The 25374-nt window shown below is 44.0% G+C and overlaps 1 protein-coding gene across 2 annotated transcripts; it reads left to right on the top strand.

Moving 5' to 3' along the window:
• The first annotated feature begins 318 nt into the window (after positions 1–318).
• On the top strand, positions 319–13685 carry RAD51 (RAD51 recombinase). Of its 2 annotated transcripts, XM_050954863.1 has the most exons (10): positions 319–485; positions 3155–3267; positions 3946–4083; positions 5791–5908; positions 6545–6636; positions 7653–7747; positions 9593–9706; positions 11753–11882; positions 12172–12293; positions 12581–13685. In XM_050954863.1, the coding sequence occupies exons 2-10, from the start codon at positions 3181–3183 to the stop codon at positions 12702–12704; spliced, it is 1020 nt and encodes a 339-aa protein (XP_050810820.1). In that variant the 5' UTR covers positions 319–485; positions 3155–3180; the 3' UTR covers positions 12705–13685. The 2 variants fall into 2 exon arrangements, with proteins under 2 accessions (XP_050810820.1, XP_050810821.1); XM_050954864.1 differs by lacking the exon at positions 9593–9706.
• Positions 13686–25374: the final 11689 nt, after the last annotated feature.

The raw sequence follows: 25374 nt of genomic DNA, 5'->3' as shown, positions 1-25374 counted from the left end.
TCAGCAGCTCCACACCTCCTTCCTGTCGGACACGGAACGGCCGCCTTGGCTGTATGGTGCCTGGAAGCACACAGCCTGGAGAAGCGGGTGCTGAGATGCACAGTCCTGCATCGCCCCCTGCTTCCTGTGCAGCAGGCTTGGCCCTGCGCAGATTCTCCACTACCCTGATTCCTTCGCCCCGCCCCCTCCCGGCCTCGGGAACGGCAGGGATGGCGGCACGGTGGAGTCCAGTGACGTGAGGGCAGCGGCTTCAACAGCCGTTACTGAGCACGCTCAGCTCTCAAGCGCATGCTCGGTAACACCAACGCCGCCGGTAGATCCCGATGACAAAGCAGCGCCAGGAAGGAGCCCATCGGCGCGCGGGAGCGCACGTCACGTCACGTGACGATCTGGCGGGCTCTTCCGAATCTGCTAGTGGAGTCGGGCGACGGGGAGAGCCAACGGGCCGGGCCAGCCCGCGGGACAGGAGCTGCTGCCGCGGCGGGGTGAGTGCGGGGCGGCCTCAGCGCCCCCCTCTGCACCGGGACAGCGCCCCGCGCCTGAGGGGGGCCGGGCAGGACTCGCCCGCCCCGCACAAGTCCCTTCCCGGGCCGGTACCCGGGCAGCTGCGCGGCCTCAAGGCCTAGCCCGCAGCCCGGCATCGCCCTCGGGGCCGCAACTGTGCGAACCAGGGGCCGGGCGCCGCCTCCTCGCTGCCCGGCTGTTTGCGTGCGCGGCGCTGTACAGATTAATCTAAATTGGAGCAGGAGCAGGGTCAATGGGAGGGCCCATTCTCCACACATGATTAACTCTGCCTGCGGCGTGTGTAGTTCCATTGACTTCAAAGGCCCGGGGTTGGGGTACCTGAGTAAAGTTATTCAGGGCTGTGTTTGAGAGATTGGGCCCTGAATGTCAGTTACATTTGAAGGCATTCTTAGTTGCTGTACCAAAAATATTAATAACTGCACCCAGCTCAGTACCAACTCTAGGAGACTTGGGTGTCACTGTAGACAGGTCAACAAAGATCTCTACTTAATATAGAGCTGTAATAAAAAAAAAGCAAACACTGTTAGGATATATAAGGAATAAGATGGCAAACAACATGGAGACTCTTGTCATATACAATCAGCGATATGGCCTCATCTGGACTATTTTGCATAGTTGCTATCCTTCTCAAAAGGGATAATACAGACTTAGAAGTGGTCCAGAAAGTGATCAGGGGGTTGAGAAAAAATCTCATGGGGGAGAGAATGAAAAGATTGGGGTTCCTGACCTTAGAAAGGAGATGAATAATAGAGGACATGATAAAAGTGTATACAATAATGAATGGTATAGAAAAAGTAGTTTAGGAACTTCTTTTTGCCTGCCTCATAACACAAGAACAAGGGGACAGTCAACAAAACTAAAGTGGGAAATTCAGAACAGTAAAAGAAAACACTTTTTCACACAATGTGTGTAATTAGACTGTGGATATCATTGCTGCTGGATGTCATTGAGGACAAGAACTTAGCAAGATTCAAAAAGGGATTTGACATTTATGTGGATAATGACTATCCAGAGTTATAATTTATGATTAAAAATTTGAAAGGGATATTAAAGCTCATGCTCCAAGGATTTAAGATCATATCCAAGTATTAAAGTCCAAGATGAGACCTAATGGGAACAGATTGCCACATTTGCCTGCAGTGAGATTCTTTCACCTTCTCTGAAGCATCTGATACTAGTGACTCTTGGAGACAGGGTACTGGACTAGATGGTTTTTGTCTCTGATGCACTATGTCAATTCTTAAGTTCATTCACATAGGTCTCTTTGGTCTCAGAGCAGCTAGATGGACATTTAAAACCCCAAAAGCTATTTTGTGTATTCTGTCCCTATAAATAAAAGGCAAACAGATAATGACCTAGGCAGCGTTGATTCTAAATAAAATTTTTTCCTAGTTTTCTGTGAGAGGTCATTATTAAGGCTGTGAGTTTATCACGGAAGTCACAGATTCTGTGACTTTCTTTGACCTCCGTGACTTCTGCAGCAGCCACTGCTCCCCCGCACCCAGCAGCAAGTGTTTGGGTAGGGTGCTCATGGCTGAAGGTTGGGATGTGGGAGGGAATGAGGGCTCTGGGTGGCACTTACCTCAGGCGGGCTCCCTGGAAGCAGTGACATCCCTCAGCTCTCAGAGAGATGCGCAGCCAGGGGGCTCTGCATGCTGTCTCCACCTGCAGGCACCACCCCCATAGCTCCCATTGGCAGAGCTGCCTGGCCACGCCTCTGCCAGAGCTGAGGGATGTTGCCACTTCCAGGGAGACAGGTAGGGAGCCTGCCAACCCCCGGGCTGCCCCCCTCACCCCTCCAAGCACCTGCCGCGTGTGTGCACACACCCACTCCCCAGCACCCCTGAGCTGCACCCCTCCCCAAGATTTAGTCAGAGGTCTATAGTACAAGTCATGGACAGGTCCTGAGCTATTGATTTTTGTTTACTGCCCGTGACCTGGCCATGACTTTTACTCGAAATACCTGTGACTAAAATGTAGCCGTAGTCATTGTTCCTTTAATTGTTGCAGGTCTTTCTCACATCCCTTTTCCCAACATACAAAACAACAGGCTAGATCTCTTAAACTCCTACAGAAATATATATGGAAAAAAATCATAAACTTCACTGCCAGGAGCCAAATTTGTTTAGTATGTATTGGGGCCAGATAAATATCAGGGATATAGTCAACTCAAAGTGTGTCATAAAGTGCAGACTTGATTCAATCTTCAGAATAATGTCTTTGTAATCCTTTATGTCAAGGGAATTTGGTGCTAAAATGAGTCTCCAAGAGTGGTGCATAATCAACAAGAAATCCAATAAAGAGATCTTTGATATCACACTCTTCATCATTTAGATTTAAAATTACATTTTGGAAAATTCTCTGTTAAATCCCCTATCATTTTTTATTAGATGACCTTAACATTTTTTAGTGAGTTGCACAAAGAGAAAAATACATATAAGGAATTAATCATTTGCTGTAATATACATACAGTTTAATACCATGTGGGAGAAAAATGTTCCTGTATTCTATGATGAAAAAGCTGGGGAACAAGTGCAGTATGTTTAGAAACATTTGATTGTTTTGTGGAAGAGAAGCATGTTTAAGCAGTGGATTTTTGTGATGCTACAAATACTGTATTTTCTCTTAGGGAAGTTGTATTTAATATTTGGCGCAATGGCCATGCAAATGCAATATGAAGCAAATGCAGAGACATCAACTGAGGAAGAGAGCTTGGGTCCACAGCCCATATCTAGGCTAGAGGTATGTAAAGAGTGGCTAGCTCAGGAACTGTTTACCAAACAAACCATCTTTAACTAGAATTGCATTTAAAAATTGCCGCTGTCTTGCCTACTTGACTTTTGTCAAAGAAGAAAAATCTTGTCCAGAAATGTATTTAAAAAATGTGAAAGATTAACGTCAAGAATGCATTAATACGAAACACAATGTTCAGTTACCACTCTAATAATATACTGGTACTCCAAGGTTTGTAATAAATGCACTGAAACCAAATAAAACTGTAACTTTGTTCATAAACAGGTTAGATTCTGAACCACAATATAACATTAACATGCTGAATATCTTGTTGGGGCAGGATGGACTCCTTTTCCTGAACTTGTACTGCTCCTTCAATAGATAATAAGCCAAATAGTGCCTGTTTTATATGATGTGGTATCTTTAACATTGATACTGATACATGCGAATAGAATATAGTATAAAGGAGAATTTATGGAGAGAAGCAGTCATTTCAGCTATGGTTTTATTTGCAATTGGATGGGGAAGTGACACTCATTTATGTTGCATTGTAGAATTAGACTTATAGTCTGATCCAGCTCCCACTGACGTCAATTAGAGAGTTTCCATTGACGTTGGTGGAAGTTGGATCAGGCTGGATCAGTGTGTCTGCTCCTGAATGTTGTTTATTTATATTTTTTCTTTCAGCAATGTGGTATAAATGCAAATGATGTTAAGAAGTTGGAAGAAGCTGGATTTCACACAGTTGAGGCTGTTGCTTATGCACCAAAGAAGGAGCTACTAAATATTAAAGGCATCAGTGAAGCCAAGGCTGACAAAATCTTGGTAATTATACTTTCCAGTTACATAAACAATTTAATCCAATTAAATAAATAAGTGATCTTGGGGACCTCAATTTGTTGGTGCCTGGCACTTCTTGAAAACAAAGCCCCTTTAAAGTGTCTCAAGTGGGGCACCTGAAACCACTAATTACCTTTTAAAAATCTTGGCGCTTCTGGTGAATACTCTAAGCCAATGGGAGAGAGCTCTCCTGTCAACTTAATGACTGCACCTCCATGAGAGGCTGTAGCTGTGTTGGCAGGAGAAGCTCTCCTGCGGACATAGCACTGTCTTCACGGGGGGTTAAGGTCAGCATAAACTATGTTGTAGTGTGGATTTTTCACAAACCTGAACGATATAGTTATATTGAAGTAAGTATGTAGTATAGACCTGGCCTAAGTTTGTTCTTTGTGACAAACAATGTGAAGCCTACAGTTTACAGGGAAGATACGCAAAAAGCCACAGGGTCACATTGTTTTTCTGAAAATACCCTTCATTTTGTAATACAAGTATTATAACATATTTACTTTAAAGAATTTAAAATCTCTGTTTACTATTACTTGGTTACATTCCCGTATTTTTCTATAAAGCCAAATTTGTAAAAACTGATGGAAGAGTTCTTGCTTGGTGGTGGGCAAGCTGGAGATACAAAAAAGACAACTTACTATAAATAAAAAACCCTAAATGTAAATTTTTTTTGTCTTGAAAGTCATGGCAATGACTAATACACAGCCTTACAAATTGGCTGGAAGGCCCTATTTAATAGTCAGAATGCTGTGGTGTGTGTTCTTGCTAATATTTGTTGTTATTCAGTGGAGATAGTTTTATAAAACTTGTGTACTGGGGGCCCTGTCTTCTTTTGGTTTATAACCATATTGACCAGAACAGTGTGTTTAAGAACAGTTTTTTAACATAGTTCTGCCTGAACATGGTTCAGTGTATCCACTTAATAGCAATACCTATAAAACCATGCTACAACAGTGTTGGTACTTTCATAATAATAACATTTGAGAACTGTTTGTAGTTTTGTGTATGTTGTATGTTTTGGGACTTCTGTCCAATGATATCAAAGCAGCCGTGAACTCTGGATTGACAACTGAGTTGGAAATTGTGGATAATACAGATGTTGACACTGTGTGCATCTGTGTTACTGGAAATGATAGGCTGACTGGTGTTCTTTAAATTACTCCATTCAGTGGCACTAGCCTCTTTTCAGACTTTGTCAACTGTGTACATAGACAAGAATAAACATGTTCTTAAGACACTGAACCACTTCTCATTCATCAAAATATGAGCGGATAAAACTCAAAGCTTTCCTCACTGCGTATATTTGCTTAACAACAATAGGGAGCCAGCTAGCTTTCAAAATAAAATATGTGCACGTGCTAAATATTTCTATCTTCACAAATGGAGGAATAAGGCAAGCTGGTTTTTGTGAAAATGATTGTTGCTGTAAAATAGGCAAAATAGATTCTGGAGATATTTCTTTGAATGAGATTTTCTTCCAACTATAGGTGTAAGTAACTGAAAGTATAATCTGACCAGAAGAAATGTGCTGAAATACATGCCCATTTTTGTAAATGCTTCTCCACATTGTGGAAGAGGAAAATTCCTGTATTTGTTAGTTATACGAGAGATAATACAGCTTGTAAACACACAATATGTCTCCCCTTCACCCTATATATAGTTTGGTTTTGTTATCCTTGTCTTCAGGCAGAAGCAGCTAAAGTGATTCCAATGGGTTTCACCACAGCAACAGAGTTCCACCAGCAGAGGTCCGAGATCATCCAGATCACCACTGGATCCAAAGAACTTGATAAACTGCTTCAAGGTGTTAATTCTACTTATCTTGGTGCATTATTTTAGTTAGCTCTCCTGTCACTTCTGGAAATCATAAACCCCATATGAGAAGTGCATGGTATAAGGGTTTTTCTGCTAACTGCATTGGAATCTCCTTAGCACTGCTCTGCCTTATAATGATCAGTTCCACACAGCTACCACCTCCAGAGAAAGCTGCAGGAGAAGTTCCAATAGGAAAGGAACTTCACTGGATGTGGGAGGACACAAGACATAGTTTTACATTTTAAATACATTTCCTTTTATTGACTAGTACTGAAGTTTTATTGAGAAATAGAAGCAGGTATTTGCTTCTCCCTAATCCTCCCTGCCTATATGAGAAATGCAAAGTAGAATGGTGTTTCCCTTAACTTAGCTAACCTGTTCTCACAAGAACTCTTATCTGGCCGCCTTATCCACAACATGCACAAACCCAGTTACCCAGAACTGTTGTTATAACTAATTAATTAATTGAGTTTTGAAATGTAAGTGATCTCTTCTAAAGCAAAGCTACGCAGATCCAGAAAACATATCTGACAGGCTAGTCCCCATAACTAAGAAATTATATGTTGTGTTGTGCATTTATAGCCTATGATGTTAATACAAGTGTGATTGTTTTTTTCTTTTCCAGGGGGAATAGAAACAGGGTCCATAACTGAGATGTTTGGGGAATTCCGCACTGGGAAGACACAGTTGTGTCACACGCTGGCAGTAACTTGTCAAGTAAGTGGTTGGTCATTTTATTAAAATCAAATATGTATTTAGAAAAACATTGTTTCTGAATCCTTGCCAATCAAAATACCTTTCTCACTCACACAAATAAGCATGCAGCTAAAAAGGTAGTGCAAAATATCTGTAGTCACATATAGTGTATAGCAGAAACCATCCAGACTTTTGTGACACCATGGACTGAATTGGCAACTTGCTAGGATCTCATGTACCATGCTTACTCTGCTTGTAGGAGTAACTTTAGTAGAGATTCAATATATTTAAAAAGAAACCTATGATAGATATCAAGCATGAAAATAAAAACCAAATTATGTTCAATCAGACTACAGAAATAATAAATGGTACTCGGGAAGCTAGTTGTTGCCTTGCTTTGGTTCTTTGGGAAAGTTTGGGATCTGAAAACAAACTTTCTGGTTTCTCTCTAACGTGCAAAAAACCTCTCTCCTTGCCAATAACTGAGAAAAGGGAGGTGAAGCTGTTTACATGAGCCCAACTCATCCCGTCCAGCTGCTTGTGTTTTACATGTCTCAAGCTTCATCTCATGTCCTTTCATACAAGCTTCAATTGGCTCTTGTTATCAGACAGTACATAAATGTAAGGTGGAAATGGTTACTTAAGATTGAATAAGAGGGTTGTCTTTAAATTAGCTTCTTACGCATATTATGACAAGGGCAGAGTATTCAACTTGACCACTTAAGTTAGGGTGCATAAGTTAGTGTTTTTGTATTTAAATTGGTTATTGGGTCTCAGGTTTTAGGAACCTTAGTGCTGATTTGTGCACTTGATATAGAGTTTAGTACCTAACTTATGTGTCCGTTTTGAAAATTAGGCTCCTGCACTGGGGTTTTTCACTTTCCAGCTTGTTTCTCAGACAGAGGAAGGCTGTTTGGCTCACTGATTCTGGTGTATCACTAAATGTACTAGTATCGGTATCAGAGTGTGAGGCAGTAATTGGCTTTAATTTCCCAGACCTGGTGTGTTCAGGGACATTTACTTGTTGTTCTCATTAGCTTCCCATTGACCGAGGTGGTGGCGAAGGAAAGGCCATGTACATCGACACAGAGAGTACCTTCCGCCCAGAACGTCTGCTTGCTGTGGCTGAAAGGTCTGTACTTAATGGTTAGAAATTCACTGGCTCTAGTTAAAACTAATGCATGAATTGCCTCATCAGTAAGTTGTCCAGTGATCACATTGTACATCAACTTGACTCCTTATATATACTTCAGTGGAAGCTGCATGTAAGGACAGTTTCTACAAGATCTTCGCACATTACAGCTGTCCATCTATACAGAAGAAGTTTGAAACAGTATGCGTACATTGGCTTTTGGCAAACACATTTTGTGACCGTTCTCCAACTTTACTGAACAGCTAGAATAACTAGCCTTTATTACAACTGATGACACTAATTTACTTTTTAGTAGCTGTTCCTTGTAAACCCAGTTCTGCCTAAAGTGCTGTACATTCAAAAGAGGATCCCATGTGTAAACCTCTTCACGATATCTATAGAACTAGGTTCTTGTCAGAAAAGGTGGGCAACATTCCCAGTCTCTGAAAAGCTGTGAAATCTGTAGTCCCTTCTTCAAAATCTGAGGCTAACACTTCTAGTACTATAATAATTAACAGATTTAGTTAACTCATCCATGTTGTGAGTGACTAGAATCTCAGCACTAGACCAGAGGGATCAGCATCATTAATTAACCAAAACACCCTGCCAGCTGGACTTCCCAATAAAATGAACATTGTGTTTCTGGCCTGCAGCCTATTGTGTCATGCGGAAAGGCTGGTTTGATTTGGATACAACGGTTAAGATGTTCTGCAGAGATCTAACAGTAAAAGTATTCAGCTGGCTTCCTGCTTTCCTCTGGCTAACCTGCTTCAGGTTTGTGGTTTGTCAGAACGCTGTCTGCTTTTGGAAAAAACCTGCCCTGCACCAATTTTCTGTCTAAAAAAATCCCTTTACTTGTTTTCTCCTGGACTGACTGTACATACACAGGCAAGGTTTATCAATCTGTAAGTGATTGTGCCCTCTCAATCCGCCCCAGGGTGTTTCTTTCTAGAGGCCCTGACTGTCATTACAAAGACTTCCTCAGCACATTTCTTCTGGTGGTGGTGGTGGTCTGTGCCAAAACCCCACATGAGCTTTATTATGGGGAAAGCCACAGCTGCTTCACTTGCTTTGGATGACTTCATAGTATGATCTATATTGTAAAATCACACTGCATAGCTACCAGTCTATATGCAACACACACTCAGGGTCTGTAGGCCTTTCCAAGACTATATTTGGTAAACCAAATATGCTAAATGGCAACAAACTGGTACAACTACTAGCTTCTTGGCCAACACACTTGTCTTTATGGAAGGATGTACTTAACCAGCTGTTCTCCTCTAAATTTTAAGGGACCTCTGGGTCATTATCAACATGCCCAATGGCAAGAAATCAGTCATCAAGGTGGCTCCAACCTTTAGTAATGGAGCAGTGACTGAAGTATTGCAGATAGAGGATTGTTTTACTCTTTACGTAGATATCTCTTGAATTTATACTCAAAATTTAAATTAGTTCATGAATCTTTTTTCAGTCTTATAATGTTTTATTGGAGTATCACACTGCCTTTAGTGTATTCCATTGCAGGATGGTAATTTGTGTGTTTTCATTCTCTTGTTCTCAAGTTTGTTTTGCAAAGGTATCCTGGATGGTGGTGGGTGGCTGCTGTTTCTAGGCAGTAAGATCCTGTAAGTTCAATGGGAAGATCACTTTTATTTTCAAATTTTCAGGTTAATTGCTCTTTTTATCACCAGTTTTTATTTACCTATAAGAATCTCAATATCTCTCTCTCCCTATACCAACCTGTAGGATCAGTTTAATCTAGCCTTCAGGTGCACCTGCTAGTGAACTGCTGTAGGCAAAGTTACAGAATCTCCCAAGTTGTTCCCATCTGATTTGTTTCTCTAGGTATGGCTTATCTGGCAGTGATGTCCTTGATAATGTGGCATATGCTCGAGCATTTAACACAGACCATCAGACCCAGCTCCTTTATCAGGCATCTGCTATGATGGCTGAATCAAGGTAACAAAACTGACAAACAGAAATAACTTGTGCACTCTTAAATGACAATACTGTGAAGTTACCCAAAATGAAGGACAAGTGTGTAGATTGCATAACTGCAAAACAGATACTAAATATTATTAATTTTTCATCAAATACTTTTAAACATGTCTACACTCTATAATACCTGTCATGAGACCAGACTTGATTCTTTTCAGAAGAGACAATGGGTCATCCTGCTAAAAGAGGGATCCAGCCAATAAGCCTCATGTGAAACTGCAAATATTTGTAAATAAGAGATGTTCCATAACTGCCGGTGAAATTTTGGGTGATTCTGACTCATGCTGTGGTAGGTTGGAGAGTAGTATTTTACAAAGAATAGGTGCTAGCAGTAGATGCAGTTCAGTTCACATTAATTATTAGGAAAGGGGAAATTGAATTCAAATGTTGAGTGTTAAAGAACTGTGATAAAATCAGAGAGCTGTGATGGATTTAATTTAGTTTAGAATTAAAATCAGTAGTTGAACTGGAGAGAAGAATAAACTGATTATGTAGGTATCTAGAACAGAAGTGGGCAAAGTACGGCCTGCAGTCCACATCCGGCCCGTGGGACCGTCCTGCATGGCCCCTGAGCTCCCAACCAGGGAGGCTAGCCCCCAGCCCCTCTCCTGCTGTCCTCCCTTCCCTGAAGCTTCAGCTCACTGTGCCACTGGGCAGCTCAGCACTGTTGTATCCCCTTGCACGGGGTGGGTGGACAGGCAGGGGAGAGCAGGGAGGGAGGCTCACCGGCAGCCTCGAGGCAGGAGCGTGGTGAATGTGGCCGAAGGACTCAGGAGGATCACCGGGTGGCTGCGCAGCCGGCCGGAGAGAAGCAGCACTTTAAAGGGGAAACGGCTGCTTCTTTCCGACTGCGCAGCTGCCCCTGCTCCTCCTGAGTCCTCCACCCATGTTCGCAGGGTCACAGTCCGAAAGGGGCTAGGGGGGAGTGGGGGGGTTGAATAGAGGAGGGGGTCCCAGATATGGGGTGGGAGTCCTGTGGGGCCTGTCGGGGTCAGGGGGGCAGTCAGGGAACTGGGAGCAGGGGAGCTGGATAAGGGGTGGGGTCCTGGGGGGGGTGGTGGTTAGGAGCAGGAAGTGGGAGGAGGTGGGGACCAGGCTGTTTGGGGACACGCAGCCTATTGGCCCATACTATTTCATAACCCCGATTTGGCCCTTGGACCAAAATGTATGTTTGTCCATCCCTGATCTAGAAACTATTAATTAAAGGCTTGATCTTCCAAGGTGCTGATCACTCTGAGCTGATGAATCAAAACATTAAAGCACATACTTACAAGTTCTGATACGTGTGAGTAGCCCCACTGAAGTTGATGGGCTACTTACATCCTTGAGTGGTTAGCTGATCTGTGCACCCTGTAGGATTGAGCCCTACTGTTGTGGAGACTCCATCCTGCTCCAGAACCTTCAAACTTTGACTAACTGTAGTGCTAGTTGTCATAGTTACTAAACTACTGCAGCCTCTTAATGCACCATAGCAAAGGACTGAGTGGCACATGTTAGGTGCACAGTGCTATGGGTATTGATGTTCAGTAAGTGGTGGGTTGGTGAGTTCAGCCCCACTTGAAAATGTATTTGAGTTGATGCCAGCGGTGTTCTCTTCCCTTGAAAACCCGACCGTTCTTGAGGAAACCCTACCCGTAGAGTGTGTTCTATGCCTCATCTACTCTGAGAACATAAGACTGGCCATACTGGGTCAGTGCCAGTCCTTTCTCATACTCTTGAAATAACTGAGGAGAGGGGTAGGAGTGAAGAGTTTAGTACCATCTTAATTGGGGGAAATGAGTATGGCCTTTAGATCACTACGCATTGTATAACTATTGCATTATGGAGGTGTCTTTTTAAAAATATTGCTCCTGATAGTTGGAAGGACAGTTATGGTGATTTATTATTTTGTTTCAATAATGCCTGCAATGTGCTGGACATTGTACAAAGAAAATGAAGGCTCCTGACCTGAAATGCTTATGAGAGCCAGACAGGCACTGAAAGTAATACCTATGCCATGTTCTCTAGGTATGCATTGCTGATAGTGGACAGCGCCACGGCCCTATACAGGACTGATTACTCTGGCAGGGGTGAGCTGTCGGCCAGGCAGATGCATTTGGCCAGATTTTTGCGTATGCTACTTCGACTTGCAGATGAGGTAAACTGTCAGTGGACTGTCTCCTTCATTCCTCATATTATTTCATTCTCTGAGTAACCACTTTCTGCAACATTTCCTCTGACTGGAGTTTACTTCATACACTGGATTTTCCACATATTCGTATATCTCCCAGTATCAGTCTGGGGGAGGAGAATTGACTGGACCTCACTAGCTCTAGAATGGGAAAGTAGTCCCTACAGAGGAGATCTGGTTACCAGGGAGTTTGGCTTTTACTAGCTCTATCTGTGAAAAAGAAACAAAACTTGATTTTGTGCCTCTTTCCTAATAGTTTGGTGTGGCAGTTGTGATCACTAACCAGGTGGTGGCACAGGTAGACGGAGCTGCCATGTTTACTGCAGATCCCAAAAAGCCTATTGGAGGGAACATCATGGCACATGCCTCAACCACAAGGTAAGACCACATTCCTAAATTCCATTCACGTTATTCTTCAGTCTTCATGAAACCATTATTAACTAGACACCTAAATGTTTCTGATTTTTTTGTATGGGGTGTGTCAGGCAATAGCGTTTCTGATCTTTTTTTCAAAAACCTAAGGGCATCTTTGATCACTGAAAGTTGACTTTTATTTCCAATTAATGTGGTGAAATGAGGGTAGCTTTATGCTACCAGAAATGCAATGCTGACTTACTGAAAGCCAACAGTATTTGAATAAATTGCTTTGTTTTTCTCTTTGTCAGGCTCTCTCTGAGAAAAGGCCGAGGTGAAACCAGAATATGCAAAATTTATGACTCTCCTTGCCTTCCTGAGGCTGAAGCTATGTTTGCTATTAATGCTGATGGAGTGGGAGATGCTAAAGACTGAGAAGCCCATTCCATTTCACTAGTAACAACATGAGGTTGTTGACCAAAGGAGGCTGCCTTCTCTTTATGGCCAACTTTTACTGATGCTCTACTACTGCAGCCACTGAAAAGACTGCCTGAGGAATCTATCATATTTGTGTGACTACACAGATATATTTGGGACATATCACAAACAACTAGTCCTGGTTGGAGGAGTTTTTCTCTTGGGGCTATAGTTGTATGTTAATCTAACATGGTTCTTTAGAACACTCGAGAGGGTCATAGTTTCCATTGCCATAATTCCCCTGACAACTGTTGATACAATTGGATGCTTCCAATGGAGGTAGCCACAGTAGTGTTGTTACTGCACTTGGCAACAATTTATAACTTTTTTGTGTGGATTCTATGCAAGGTTATTGGGTTTGTCAAATGGGAAGAGTGATAACTTAAACATTTTCCCAGTTACTTTAATGATTGAGAAATAAAACTAAATAGTGTTACAAGATACAGACACAAGAATAACCACTGCATCGTGTAGCTCTAATGAAGATCGCAATATACCAATTCCATCCTTTTGGGTGTTGAAAACATCCTCTGTTTTTGAATTTGCATTTGTGTGGATTTCTTTTCTATCTCAATAGTACTGAATGAGAATCTCTGTTTTTAATAAGGGAGTCATGAAATACTGGTTATTAGTGGTTTCTGGGATTCAGAAAGCCACCAGTTCAGACTACTGCATTTTGTGCTGAGCCAATGAGTTGAAAGTACATTAGTCTGCACTGGTGCCACTGATTCCCAGAACCTGAATTACTAGCTACAACTTTTCTTTGTAGGTTCCTTTGCACAGCCACTGCTAAGCACACTGTAACTCTGTGCTATAAGTAGTTTGTAGACCCCTTGTGGGAGCACTTTTGTGATTAGATCTTAGCCTTGTGAATAATCCTTTTACACAAGGGGTAATTGTGATTTAGGATTGATTGATTAAAGTTAGTCATAACGGTAATGCTTGGCAGTGAAAATGGTGTCTCCTTTCATTCTTTGTCCATACCTGGCTTCATAACTGTTTCTGGGGAACAGAAGGGAAAAAACATATAATTCTGGGGAACAGAAGGGAGGAACACACATAATTGAATCAACTGTGACGATTAAACTAAACTGTGTACAATCTTAATGATCAAATACTTCCCTTCAGTAACATTAATATGCGTTTATCCTGTAAATTCCTCTCTTTGTACTGATGGCAGAAAACTGTTTCCCAGAGGGCCATATCAACTGTGTACTGATTCCATTCAAAACAACAGCTATTCACTAGGACTGGCTTCGGTGGAATTAACTTAGTGTAAGAACCAGCACCTATAATGAAAATGTGTTGATCCAGGGTAAGAAGTAATAGCAGTAACACTGAAACTACTATAAGTTTGGTGCCCTTCAGTGAAAAAGTGGCTCAGCACTTTAGCATACACACACTATAGGTGGGGCTGGTAGCTCCTCCTATTATTAGGCTGACATTTCCTATTATAAGACTTAAGTTTTCAGGTTATCATTTTGCCAGATTTTAACTACTGGGGCTGACATTTTTCCAGGCTGGGTGTCGTCTTTCAGCTGAACTGTTTGTGTAAAATTTCAGCCAACAGAGTTTGGATACTTTCAAAAATGAGGCTAGAGAAAAATACTTTGTTCTGCCCTTTTCTTTGAGAGGCTCTTGCACCCAGATCCTTTAGACAGGGCCTTGAAATGTGGCAGGGAGATAGCCTTTGGGCCAAAGATGTGCTTTTTGGTGATTAAGGAGACTGGCACTGAGAAAGCATGGACTACCTTAATTCAGCCATTTCTTAACTTTTGAGTGTTTGACTTTGCAGCCTTAATGTTCTTTTAACATAGTTTTTTGTATACAATATAAAGTTGCAGTCATCTCTAGTATAAAACACACCTATTGTTAAATAGCACACAATACTACATCACAATTGAGAAAATCACAAACATTATTCAGTTTGTAATTGCACACAATGTAATTAGCTCTAGTGAAATTTACCCAGTAAACGAATTAATATTTCTGCACAAAGTGCCATGAAATCTGTTTTAAGTTTGATATGAAACCAACCCTCCAATAGCAGACTGCCCCCTTTGTATCATGCTGGATAACCAGTTCAATTCTAACTCAAAGAAATGTCACCTACTGAATTGCCAACACTGTTCTATTCTAGATAGGTTTTTATACCACATTTATCACTCTGGTATCAGTGCCTTCTAATAAGGCATTAAGCAACATGACTAACATCTGTCATGTGTTTATTCTCTAATCCTTCCGAGGAGGAGAAGCATGTGCAGTGCAATGTCTTGTTTTAGTAGGTTTATATTGTGCATTGCTATACATTTGTTAGAGATGGCAATGAGCCTTGCAGTTGGAACAAAAGATGGTCAGGTTTGTGATGATCCTTAGTTCCTCATTGCATTCATTCCACAGTCTCAGATCAGCCCCCAGTAAAGTTCAGTCTCCTGCAGAGATGCACATTTTTACAACAGATTTTCATTGCAGGTGTCCTGCGAAGTAGCAGCTAGATCTGACAGCTTAGCTTCTGAGATTTAATCTGAGAGCAATTTGAGTTTAAAGGCATCTCTTGTCTATTAAGACTTTTTTGGTGCATAGTAATGCTAGTTCTTTTTCTAGCAGATAACTACTCCTGAATTTGCAGAGAACAAGATTAGCTTTATCCAGCTTTCAGCAGCACTGAAAGTTCCATTTCTAGTCTCTTCCTACTATGTATTGTCTTGCTTCTGCTGTGCTTTGACAGCATCTGATAATATAGTCTCTCTGTTTAGATCTCTCTGTATGTTATCTCCATAAAATTAAACTGATGCTACTAATCCATTTTTTCCTCCATTTCTAACGCTAATAGTTGGTCTTCTGCACAGTTGCAATTACTCCTGAAGTTCCTACCTGTATTGGCATCAAATTGCCACACTCCATAAAAACTCTGGTTTCCATGCAGGCCAAGAATTTAGCTGTAGTTGCAAGACTTAGAGCTAAGCATTTAGGGGGAAATGGAGGTAAAATTTTCAAAAGCACCTAAGTTACTTAAAGCCTAAACCTATTGAAAGTCAGTGGGATTTAGGCTCCTAAAGTACTTAGGAAATTTTGGCCAGCTAGGCATTTCCCCAAGAAGGCTGATAGTGCTCATCAGACAGCTGTGATTTGTAAGTTGAAGTAATAATCCTCTTTGAAACATGTTAAATACTTAAAAATAAGCCTGTCATCCACATCTCCCTTGATCTCAAAGGAGCACGGCTAATACTGCTTTTCCTGTAAACACTCTTCTGATTGGCCCCTTGTAGCACTTTCCTTGACACTTCTAAAAAAGGTGTTGTTGAGATCCTTGAGATGTGATCAGTTGAGGGCGGTGGTTATAAATTCAGAGAGCTGCTCATTTTACAGCAGACCACACTGTTCAAGACAATTTTGCTAAGAACCTAAATTGGAGTCTAGACATGACTAATTTGAAAGGATTATTGTTGAACTGAAAGTGTCATGCACTGTGAAAATCTGTGTACTTAGAAGTATTAGTAGGTAGGGGAAATCAGGGGGCTGAAGTATTTGGATTAATTAAAAGTTATGCATGACCAGAGCTTGATGTTTTGCTTTTTCTTCTCTCCCCAGCCCCACTCCAGAGGGCCATTGACAGCTGTATTACAGTTGACTGTAATATATCCTGCTGCCTGGACTGACCATAGTGGTTTCAGCACTAGTTAGTTACCAGTCACGAACATCCTGGTGCCAGTCTTCTGTGGAATAACACAGCTGCTCTGCATCTCCAGGAAAACTGGCAACACTATTGGCTACTTAATTTGCATTCTGTACACCAATTGAAAAGCAGCATGATTCAAATATGAAATGTAGAAACCATGGGGCCTGAGGAATTGAACTTGGCTCACAGTTGGAAGAACATGCACATAGTGTCATGCTGTTGAGAAATATTTCAGTGTTCTCTCATAAGAAAACAGTTAAAACTCATAACTTGCTGCATCTTACTTTGTGGGCAGCTAGCTGGCTGAGTTTATTCCATTGTGTGTGGTCAGTAAACTTTTCCTAACTAGCCAGCTTCAGAAGCATATGCTAAATTTTTCCAGATGTAGACATGCTGGTGCAAGCATAAAGAAAGCACTATTCAATGGCTCCAGTTATCCCTCTTTGTTAGCTTTGCAAATATACAAACCCACTGTGGGACAACAGAGCTTGCCTCTGGAGAGAATCTTTGTTAAAGGTCAGAATTCAGATGGAAAACAGAAGCATTTCTGCACACGGTTTGTGTTATCTTAGCAGTTCTCAGACTGGGTCAGGACCCCAACGTAGGTCACAACCTCATATTAATGGGGTCACCAAGACTGGCTCAGACTCAGTGGGGCCCAGGTCCAAAGCCAAAGGGCTTCAGCCTGAGGCAGCAGGGTGCAGGTTACAGCCCCCTGCCTGGGGCTGAAGCCCTTTGGTCCCCCAATGAAGTTTGAGAACCCCTGTTATCTCATTTCAATGCTGCTCATTCCTAGGTTTCCTCACCAGAATGTGAGGTTGAAGCATTAGTCTCATCCACAAGGGATAACCCTGGATGCTGGTCTTCTCACTCAAGTGCAGTATGTGTCATTGAGTTTAACTTTTTTTTTTTTATAGTGGATATTAAGCTGTATCCTTTGAGTATTACTGGGTTTATAATATAATGGTCATTGCTACCACTTGTAAAACACTGATTGTTGATGCTGGTGGAGAGATTGTATGGCTGATAGATACAGGAAGGGGATACAATTGTAGCTGCTAACAAGACCATGTGTTATCTGTTTCCCCACCTGCAATTGGCTTCAGTATTTCCATTACCTTTAGTCACTAGAATCTTTTATTTAGTGGAATAGGGGAAGATAGTTTAATTATTACAGTGAACTTGGGGCACTGAAGCCCCATGGATGGCCACCAATCTTTTCCTTGTTTTTGGTAACAACTATTGGCATTAAGTCACCTAAGAGAAAGTATGTCCCACTGAGATAAGAAGGATGTCGATTATCTAAATTCCCCCCACAGTGATAACTGGTTACATTATTCTTTATTCCCTGCCTAAACTGTTATATAAGATAGTTCTCTACTGTTCAACTGATTCCATGTTTCTTCCTTGACACTGCATGGTAGGCAAAGGATATATAGAGATCCCTTCATCTCTCTCACGTGTCACTTGGAGCTTAGTTGATGAACTTGTGGAGCACACAGAGATCCTGGAATGAAAGATACTAACTGAAATACGAAGTAATTATTAGCTAGTAGCTCTACAGTTAAATAAGTCAAAAATTGTAGATGCTACCAAAAATTAAGGAAGAGAGGGAAGAAAACAAATATAATTGACGTAACACTGAGGTTAAAGTGATGGCCTACTCTAGAGCAAAAGTAAACACAAAAATACCTGCAGCTAAAATAGATGCAGAGCTAGGGGCAAAACTGGTTAAAATACCATGTATAGTACATTGTCATAAATCTAGGTAAAAGAGCTTTCTGCAGCTATACTCAATCATCTGTGCCTTGAGTTACACTACTCTTTGTGTTACTATTGAAAAGATGATCCTTCTGGAGACTGTACTTGTACACACATCATCCTAAGCATTCAGTTAGCTCACAGACTAGCTAATGCTGATGTTCTAAGGGTTTAACCTCTGTCTCAGTACGTTTCCCAGTGCCCAGAGACGTTCTTATTTGTCACTAGTGAGGTAGTGTCTAAGGTTTCTGGTGTAGCAACAGATCTCATCATCACTGCAGCCTGGCCTGGAATGGCATGACACAGTGCCTGTCTGAAAACAAAGGAAACACTTTCCACATTAGCATGTTGCAATGTGAATACAACTCACTGCTTGGTAGGCAGGCAACAATTTGTTAGTGTTATCATCCTCAGTTCCCATTTATTTCAGAAGTTGCTGCTGCTCAGGAACTTAAGCCTCAGATTTATTTTTATTTTTTTTAAAAAGGTACCTAAAATTCCAGGCCCCTTTTGAATAGTTAGGCCTGTCCACCTACTTTCCCTTGTAAGTGTTTTGGAGCAGCTGTTCTAGATTTTGTTGGGTGCTATTTAGCTGTTGTACAAGGCAGTGTATGTCTTGGGTGCTATGTGAACAATTTTATACAACAGGTGGATGAGAGCATTTAATATTTCACAGTGTTTTTTCTCTGACCCCCCAGAGTGTTGGAATGCTGCTCTCTGGACTGGGCAGCAGTTTGCTGGGGAAGGAAGGAATGCACTAGTGTAACAAAGCTCCATCAGTCCTGGAAGCTTAATGATGAATTAGGCTATGTCTACATAGTGCCTTGTACAATGCCACGGCTGTGCCGCTGTGGCCTCACCATTGTAACGTGCGGTGCGTGGCCGTTCTCTAACACTGGGAGAGAGCTCTCTTGGGGACAAAATAAAACCATCCCCAATGAGGGGTGGCAGCTTCATCGCCAGGAGCGTGGCTCCCGCTGACAAAGCATCATCCGCACCAGCACTTCTCATCACTAAAACTTTGTGTCATTCAGCGACAAAAGTGCCAGTGTAGACATAGCCTTAGATAGTTAGTGGTGAGAAATAGCCTGTCAGTCGCAGGTTCCAATCCATCTCAGTTTGGCAGTGACCAAAATTCCTATGTTAACAGGAGTCCATCGCAACATGTCCAAGATTCTCCAATAAGTAGTTACTAATGTTTAGGGCTCGCTCTCTTTTTTCTACATTTAATGTAACCCTTAAAAAAACAGAGTGAACTTACTACTCTTAAAAGTTAGCAGATTGCTGGCCCTGGACACAGTCCTTTAGTTGTCCAAGGAACAGGCCTAGCATGGATGTGGAGGATCAACTCTGAGGAGGTACGGCTGTTCTACCTCTGTGCTCTATGTGGAGAATGGCATTGGTTTTACCAATCTGTGATATGCTCACGTGTCCACTAGGAACGGGACTGAGACAACCAAATTGCGTCAGAGCACAAGCCCGCACAAGCCCACACCAGCCATCAGCTAATGGCAACATTTGATTACTACCACAGGGCTTTCAGTTGGTATGTATCTGCTTTATTTGGCCTGTGCTCTGAGCAGCTTTGTTCCCAGCAGAGCTATTTATCCATTGTGACTGCATTAGTCCACCTCTTTAAAAACAAATGTTCATCTTAAACAAAATCTCCCACCATAGCAACTATTTTCATATATTTGTCAAATCCTGAAGGTTTCAAGCAGGAAGTGGAACAAAAGTAATTTGACTCCTCACATACTGTACTGCCCCCTCAGTTGCTTCACGCTGATGGGCAGGGGGAGTAAGGGTGGGGTCACTGTGGAGGGAAGAGTGAGCCAGGGCCCTGTAGAGGGCTTGGGGGAAGGCCAGTCTGAAGTGCGGCCTCAGGGGAAGTGGTGGGGTGGTTTGTGAGAGACTGCCCCAGCAGGAGCAGAGCTGGGCTTGGGGACTTGGAGCACACAGGGGATTTTTTAAGGTGAAAGCTAGAAGTACACTGAAGCTTTGAAGTGGAAGAATTTAGCAGGGCAGGGAGTAGCAGCAGGCCACCTGTACAGCTGGTTTGTATTTAGAGTGACTGGCTAAAAGCCTGAGTGCTGAATTGCTGCCATTAGCAGTGTGGGTACATGAACTAGGGTGAACGTATGTCCATTTGTGGCTGGGACAGTCCCTTTTTTAAGCTCTATTCCAGCTGTCCCCACTCTCCCCCCTCCCCTCCAAAAGGAGGCGTTTGTCTCATTTGCTCTTGCTGACTTGATCAATTGATAAGAGTAAACTAGACAAATGCCTACTTTTGTCAAAAGTCAGGTGTGGTGCGGGGAGGCTCAAGCAGAGATGCCAGCCCCCCGCAGGTGGGGAGGCAGGGCTAGGGGGAGGCAGCATTCCAGCAGGTGGGTACCCTGCACATGGTTCCAGCCATGGGCATAAGCTTCCTGAGGGGGGCCTGCCAGGTTCCAGCAACTGGCAATAGCATCCAGGGAGAGGGGGCCCTTAGGGTGTCCCATTTTCTCTTTGGGTAATATGGCCACCCTAATGAACTGATGAGGCCCTGATTGATGGCTGAGATCATGGGAGCTCCTGCTCTCTGGGAGCGCTGTGCAGCTGGAAGGTAGGATCGGGGAGTTTGTTCTCCCTTCCAGTGCTCTATAATATGCTCACAGTGGTGCTAACATACCAAACCACTTATAAAAGAAGCTGCCCTCTGAACAAAGCAGATGTCTCGCATCTTGTTTCACTTCTAAACCCTGGGCCACATTTCCCCTCTTGCCCCCTGACTCCTCCAGTCTCCGTGCACACTCTCTTCCATGGATGGAAAAGAATGAGTTAAGGGAGCCGGTCACAAGGTGGAACCGGCTGGAGGAGAGAAGGAAAGCAGTCACGCAAGGAAAACAGTGCTAGCTTGAAAGGGGCAGGGTTCTCACGCATTGCCGTGTAACCCTGTCATCTATCTTGTCGCAGTCCAGCCCTCCTGTCAGCATTAATCCACAGCGACAGTGGATTAATCCTCCCCTCCACACACTTCCCTCCCAGTGTGAGACAGTTGGGGGCGGGGGCTCGGTCCTTTAGCCAAGCAGCCTGTACTCCCCTGGCTCTCACTTGCACAGAAACAACAGCAAGTTATATACTGCAGTGATTCGTTTTTGATTACACATGCCAGAAGGAACTTTTTCATTTCAGTCCCTTCTTTTCACTGGCAGGACATGCTGACAACTCCCTCTCTCTGCCAAACACTCCTCCCAACCCCTTCTCCTCAGATATAATTATGGAAAGGAAAGCCCATCGGGCTGTGGGTAACATCCCTGGGTGCACTACCCAGGTTACCTCACTCTAGCAGGTATAGGAGACACTGTTTAGAGTCAGGGGGATGAATTTCTTTCCATGAGACTCCACTGACGCCCAATGCCGGCTGAAGTTCACAGGCCAGCGTATGAGGCTGGAGCATTCTGAGTTCTGCAGATGAAACACAGGCCCTGTCAAGACTGGGCTGTGAGCTATGTCTGGAGGTTGTGTTTAAACATAGTTTCAGCTAAACTGGGTTACAGCATGGCTTGCTCACTCAGTGTGTGTAGGGCTGGACTGTTAGAATCATGTTTTCAAAACCTGGGCTAGCCTCAGCAGTAGTCAAACCTGTTAGAAATAGATCTCACTGGCACCAGCTATGCTGCAGCTATAATTGAGTCGGGGTACCTGGTTACAACATACATGGTCATATAGAGGGGACTTAATCATGAATAGGGACCTACCAAATTCATGGCTGTGAAAAACGTGTGTCAGACCATGAAATCTGGTCTCCACTGTGAAATCTGCTGGGAAGAGGCAGGACTGGGGGTCCCCCAGCCATGTGCTGGGCTCCAGCTACTAGTCCTGGCAGAGTTGGGGAGGGATGGGACTTCCTCTTCTCCTACAGGGGCTGCTTTCTGGGAACCTCCCCTTAGCTGCAAGATTCTCTGTGGCTAGTCCCTATAGTGCCACCCTCCACCACACTTCTACCCCCCTCAGCTCTGGGCCCAGTGCTCGGGGGTTGAAGAGGCCTTGGGCGGCTGTGTGGGGGAGGGGGGGACCACAGGACAGTTGCTCACCTGTAAAGGTGTCCCTGCCCAAAAAGTGATCTTCCCCATACCATGCTCCCCTCTAATCTGTGCTGCCTGCTGCTCAGCTCTGAAGGCAGTGCTTCCATCAGCAGCAGCACAGACCTAAGGGTGGCAATATCGCACCCCATCCCCCTACAACCTTCTTTTGGGTCGGGACCCCCGTGGTTATAACACCGTGAAATTTCAGATGTAAATATATGAAACCATGAAACTGAGGATTTTTAAAAGCCTATGGCTGTGAAATTGACCAAAATGGACCATGAATTTGGTAGGGCCCTAATCATGATGCCTAGCTCCTTTGAAACCCTGCACTGCCAAAATCTATAGATGATTATGGAGGCACAGTTACCGTCTGTCCATAGTGCCAACTTTTAACAGGGCTAGAACCCATTCCTGCAGACTAATAGGCTACAGGACTTTAAACATGGTTTCCAAGCACAAGGCCTGAGTCTCCTGTCACACACCTCTGTGTAAATCAGGCGTCATGCCCCTCAAGTCAAAGAAGTTACATCTGTGCAAAAAACAATGTGCTAGGAGACCCAGGCTTTCATTTCCTACCCTTTTTTAACCAGGGAGTCAAAGAATTCATTCCCCCACCTCACTCTTGACACATCTCTGAGAGTGGGGCTGACAGTGCTGCTTATCAATCAAGTAAACCCCAGAGGGAATGAGCACAAAAGAAAACTTGAGAAGGGTAAATCCTCTCAACTAAACCTAAGGACACCCCAGCGCTGACATGGATTTTATGACAGATTTGGACTGGCACAATTCATAACTTGCTGAGCACTGTACCTAAACCAATAGCAACCAGCATCCCCACTCAGGCACAGGAGTAATACCAGGAAACAAGAGGGAAAGGAAGTCACCTGAGATGTAAAACATTGTCAGTTTTGGTTGCAACAAGGGTAGCGCAAAGATTTGGCAATCAAGTTTAAGTACCAGCTTGCAGTAATGAAATTACAGTAGCAGCCGCCACATTTTATGTGCTGTTTTCACAGGCCTTGGGAGGCAGGCCAGTCCTCGCCCACAAACGACTCGCCAATCTTAAGAATGTTCTCACCAGCAGTCACATAACCCAGCATTTGTGAAATCCCCATCGCATCGTAACTAACTCAGGAGCCAATCCATGCAACAAACGTCAATGCCAACTCTGCCCATATATTTACACTTGCGACACCATCACAGGACCCAACCAGATCAGCCACAACATCACCGGTTCATTCACCTGCACGTCCACCAATGTAATATACGGCATCATGTGCCAGCAATGCCCCTCTGCTATGTACATTGGCCAAACTGGAAATCCCTCCATAAAAGGATAAATGGACAAGTCAGATATCAGGAATGGCAATATACAAAAACCTATAGGAGAACACTTCAATGTCCCTGGACACACAATAGCAAGGTAGCCACCCTGCAGCAAAAAAAAACAAACTTCAGGACCAGCCTCCAAAGAGAAACTGCTCAACTTTGGTTCCTTTGCAAAATTTGATAGGATCAGCTCAGAATTAAACAAAGACTGTGAATGGCTAGCCAACTACAAAAAGCAGTTTCTCTTGGTGTTCACACCTCAACTGCTAGAAGAGGGCCTCATCCTCCCTGATTGAACTAACCTCGTTATCTCTAGACTGATTCTTGCCTGCATATTTATACCGCTCACTGGAAATTTCCACCACATGCATCTGACGAAGTGGGTATTCACTGTGATAGACCCAGGCCAGCTGGGAACAGCAGAGTAGTAGAAGGGAGATACTGGCCACTGGAGAAGCAGGCATCTGTTCCCTGAGTGACCAGAGCAGGGGCTGCTCCAGGATAATGAGAACACCTGACTCCAACTAACCTGCTAAGAGTCAGGTGAAGCAGTCAGGACTGGCACTAGAGTTTTTCGCACCCTAGGCACACAGCCATTTTGCCGCCACGCACCGCTCCTGCGGCTCCGGTGGAGCTGCCGCAGCCATTTCTGTGGAAGGTCCGTTGGTCCACGGCTCCGGTGGAGCTCCCGCAGCCGTGCCTGCGGGAGGTCCACCGGATCCGCGCAGGACCAGCGGACCCTCCGCAGGCACGCCTGCAGCAGCTCCACCAGAGCCGCGGACCAACGGACCCTCCGCAGGCACGCCTGCAGCAGCTCCACCAGAGCCGCGGACCAACGGACCCTCCGCAGGCACGCCTGCAGCAGCTCCACCAGAGCCGCGGACCAACGGACCCTCCGCAGGCACGACTGGGGCAGGTCCACCGGAGTGGCCTGCCGCCTCCCCCCCGCAAAATGCCGCCCCCCGAAAATCCTGGCGCCCTAGGCGATTGCCTAGTTTGCCTCAATGGAAGCACCCGCCCTGGAAGCAGTTAAGCACCTGACTCTAATTAAGGCCTCTCTGATGCTATAAAGGGGTGTATGGGGTGCCCAGAGAGAGGTAGTACTTCTGATGGGTGGGCTTGTTGTACCCCTTCGGGGGTAGTCCGTCCACTTTGGTCCCCACCTGTCACTCAGCTCTCACCTGTTGCTCCAAGTAGCTGCAGCATGCGCAGCGGCCACACCCAGGGAATGGCTTTGACAGGCCAGCCAAACCAGTGAGTGTAACTGATGGGACTCAAACCCTCAGTGACTTAGGGATATGCCTACCCTGCATGTGACAGTAGCTCCGGCGGACTGGGCGAAAGAGATCACTAAGATCCAATGGCCAAGAGGGCGGTTCTGCAATGATTTGTGGAAAGCGAAGGGCTTGACGAGGCACGAAAGACGTCAAGGCCATCCACTGCAACCAAAGAAGTTACCAGTCATGACAATTTTTCGTACCACTGGTGTCTGGCTTCTAAGGTCGAGAGAGTGGGATTACTCCTGTGCAACGGCTCTACCACTTAAAAAGCTTTCATGCACAGGTCCTGTGCAAATCATCAAACATCATCATCATACCCTTTGTCATCATCGGATCGATGGACTACCAAGATGCTATAAAAGGCCTCACTCCAGTCAGGCCAGAGGAAGTGCATGTGAGGGACTGGGAGCAAGACAGTTGGAGTGAGTAGGCATACTACTGGAGGACTGAGAAGTACAAGCATTATCAGACATCAGGAGGAAGGTCTGGTGGCAAGGACAAAGAAGTTGTTG

Source organism: Gopherus flavomarginatus, chromosome 5 (assembly GCF_025201925.1).
Source record: "Gopherus flavomarginatus isolate rGopFla2 chromosome 5, rGopFla2.mat.asm, whole genome shotgun sequence".
In the NCBI taxonomy this organism is placed as follows: domain Eukaryota; kingdom Metazoa; phylum Chordata; order Testudines; family Testudinidae; genus Gopherus; species Gopherus flavomarginatus.
Note: the sequence above shows the minus strand (reverse complement) of the source record. Positions and strands in the feature narration are given on the sequence as shown.